The sequence below is a fragment of the Colobus angolensis genome, unplaced genomic scaffold (genome assembly GCF_000951035.1).
Source record: "Colobus angolensis palliatus isolate OR3802 unplaced genomic scaffold, Cang.pa_1.0 Scaffold269, whole genome shotgun sequence".
NCBI lineage: Eukaryota > Metazoa > Chordata > Mammalia > Primates > Cercopithecidae > Colobus > Colobus angolensis.
Window position 1 is genome coordinate 871,023 of NW_012115921.1, and position 3,527 is coordinate 874,549.

General features: G+C 36.0%; 1 protein-coding gene across 2 annotated transcripts in view; it reads right to left on the reverse strand.

Annotated features, from left to right (window-relative positions):
* Positions 1-535: 535 nt before the first annotated feature.
* The window catches only part of TMEM41B (transmembrane protein 41B), a 37,559-nt gene continuing 34,567 nt past the window's right edge, over positions 536-3,527 (reverse strand). The window contains exons 7-8 of one of the 2 annotated variants that reach the window (XR_001002379.1): positions 2,906-3,128; positions 536-938 (exon numbers count right to left, since the gene is read on the reverse strand). Coding sequence is in view for 1 of the 2 variants with exons in the window: in XM_011947609.1 (XP_011802999.1) it covers positions 2,959-3,128 (170 nt within the window). In the remaining variant the exon portion in view is untranslated. Of the gene's footprint in view, positions 939-2,505; positions 3,129-3,527 lie in introns of those variants that run through there. The other variant, XM_011947609.1, reaches the window with a different exon arrangement.

Consider the following 3,527-nt stretch of genomic DNA (forward strand, 5'->3'; position numbering starts at 1 on the left):
CGCCACCACGCCCAGCTAATTTTTTGTATTTTTAGTAGAGACGGGGTTTCACCATGTTAGCCAGGATGGTCTTGATCTCCTGACCTCGTTATCCATCTGACTCTGCCTCGCAAAGTGCTGGGATTACAGGCGTTTGAGCCACCACGTCCGGCCCAGAATTTAAGAATATACTTTTATTCAACAACGAATTTGTTTTTAGTTTTTTGAGAAGAGTCTGGCTCTGTCACCCAGGCTGGAATGCAGTGGCGCAATTTCATCTCACCGCAACCTCCACCTTCTGGGTTCGAGCGATTCTCGTGCCTCAACCTCCCAAGTAGCTAGGACTATAGGCACATGCCACCACACCTCGCTAATTTTTCATGTGATTAGTAGAGATGGGTTTCACTATGATGGCCAGGCTGGTCTCAAACTCCTGACTGCAGGTGATTCACCCGCTTCCGCCTTCCAAAGTGCTGGGATCATAGGCATGAGCCACCTTGCCCAGCCAGAGTTTTTTAATCTAAGTACTTCCATGAAATAAATCCCAAATGTGACATTTAGGTTTCTCCAGTACAATTTATTATTATTATTATTACATTTTAGCTTGCATTTACTAAGTGTCATGGAAATATTATACTCAAAGTAACAGAGCTCCAGAGAAAGACCATTAACTAAGAAAGAACAGTTTCACTTTCTTAGCATGTCAACTTCTAGTTAGCCTGCTTGCCTCTGCACCACAGATGCTTGTCTTCTTGTGGTTGTTACCGTATAATTGTCAAGCCAAAGCTTGAATTTACATGTGGCATCAGGCCAAGTCTGTGAATCCATGAAGACAGGCCATCAACTGCACTAAGGGTACAGCCTGCTGAAGGGTCCTTTCTTGACAGTCAATGATGATGAATCTGGAAAAACTGTCTATTCTCTTAGGAGAAGAAAATATACCCCACCTAAAGTCGCAGCTACCATTAACAAAAAAAAAAAAAATTAGCAAAGGGAAAGAATCAATGACAAGGACAGTAAATATACTCTGAGAATAGAGTAAGTACAATTTACACACGCTGGAGTAAATAGTGAAGCTTCTGAGTCTAAGCTCATTTTTAAAATTCTGATAAAAATTTACTCAATTACATTTTATACAGTAATATTTAGTGAATTTGTCCAAAAAGGCTACGTTTTAATTTATGTGTAAAAATAAGAAAGGATTTATCAGTCTCTGGGCACTAAGAAAGGAAGAAAGCCTTGCTAGAAATAATAATCTCACATAAAAGGCCAGCTGACATAAGAATACTATAATAATCAATATATTTTCTTTGTATTTACAATAAAATCTGTTAATACTGTGATAGAAAAAATAATCAGTCCACATCATGTAGTAAAAACAGGCTTTTGAGGATGATTATACCTCTCATAATAAAAACATACAAGGATTTCTCACAGCTAAAGAACTTTTCAACATAATGACAGTCATGGGTGAAGGCAAAACTGACAGAGCACTTTAGATCAGCTATGTCCTACAACCAAGGAATCAAGGGCATTACCCATTAACCAAGCAGCAAAAAGCACTTTCATTTTTCCAGAACTATTTAAATATAGTAGTTGCCATGTGATCAGTTAATTTTACTTTGTGAGTTAGAAAAAGTAAAGACTAAATTGGGAAACTGCATTAAGTAATCAAAAGCAGCTCCAAACAAAAAAGCCATCAATAGAAACAAAAGGCATTTTTCTAGGTGTATCATGCATAAAAAGAATAATTACATATTATTATTAAATGTATTCCTTAATAACCAGATTAATAAATGAGGTAAAATTTAGTCATTGGAACAAATAAACTATATTTAATCACTTGTGTTTTGCTGTCATTGTTTAAAATAATTAACTTAATGTCTAAAAACTACAAACTCTTGAGTGTTTGCTTTTTAGAGTCCCTTTTGAGATATTAAAGAGCCATAACAAATTATCTGAATATAAATTTATCAATACCATGGCCGGGCGCAGTGGCTCAAGCCTGTAATCCCAGCACTTTGGGAGATGGAAGTGGGCAGACAGCCTGAGGTCAGGAGTTCAAGATCAGCCCAGCCAACATGGTGAAACCCCATCTCTACTAAAAATACAAAAATTAGCTGGGTGTGGTAGCACACACCTGTAATCGCAGTTACTCAGGAAGCTGGGCCAGGAGAATCGCTTGAACCCAGGAGGCGGAATCTGCAGTGAGCCGAGATCATGCCACTGCACTCCAGCCTGGGCAACAGCAAGACTCCATCTCAAAAAAAAAAAAAAAATTAACAATACCAAATATGATACAGTTCTATAATACCAATTTTGTATATGCAGTGGAAATACTGTAAAAACTACAAGATAAAAGAAAACAGACTGGCCAGAACTTTAAATTTCAGACTAATCCATGATAAAAATCTAGAAGATAAAAAACAAAAATGAAATTAACAAAATAGACAACTTGATATCCTTTCCATATTCAGTCGTCTACTAACATGCAATTTCCAAACAAATCCATTACCTCAAAAGAGGAAGAAAATGTAAATCTCTTTTTAAGTTTTCCAGTTTATGCTCTGAAAAAAGCCTAACATTAACAAAACTTGCAACACTACTTTTAAAAATCTAGAATTTAAGAATATCTACTTTAGTTATTAAAGAGAAAAAATATTCAATTAAATCAAATGAATTAGCTGGATCAACAATTTCCTACCACATTACTATTATCTATAGCTACCCTTGGTATAATACTTTATGTCTAAGATGTCTACCTTAACTATTGATAGCACTTTTCACAGTATACCAATTTCCATTTTTACTTTCTTCTCCCCTTATCGTTTAAATGTATTACTTTAACTATCTGACAGGAAATTTTATTTTACAAATTCCTTGTTTAATTACTGAAGAGGTGATTTTAAAACATAAATGGATGCACCTGTTAATCCTGAGATGGTGATGACAGCAAAACTAAAAATCAGATGATTATTTTTACTCAAATTTCTGCTTTAGTTTTTTTTGGAAGATGGCTGGCAGAATAGAAAGCACAGCCAAGATCATCAGAATAAATATTGAGTTCCAGGAAACAGCTTCTCCTGCTGTTGTAAGTTGATACAGTGTTGTTCCTGCCTTAATGGCTACAAAAGAAGGAGGTGCAACACCTGAAACAAAAAATAAAAACATACAGTAAAAACCACCAACTGTTTTTAAAAAACTAAAATTTTCTGTGCGCATAAAGTTTCTTAAAAGAATACAGCTATTTTCATTTTGGGAAAAAAAATTAAGAATTTAAAGCTCAAGTTTATTTCCACATAAAGAATTCAATCTTCCCTAATCACCTCTTAAAGATAATGATCTTTTTTTATTATTTTGAGACGGAGTTTCCCTCTTGTTGCCCAGGCTGGAGCGCAATGGTGCGATCTTGGCTCACTGCAACCTCTGCCTCCTGGGTTCAAATGATTCTCCTACCTCAGCCTCCTGAGTAGCTGGGATTACAGGCATGCGCCACCACACCCAGCTAATTTTGTATTTTTAGTAGAGATGGGGTTTCTCCATGTTGG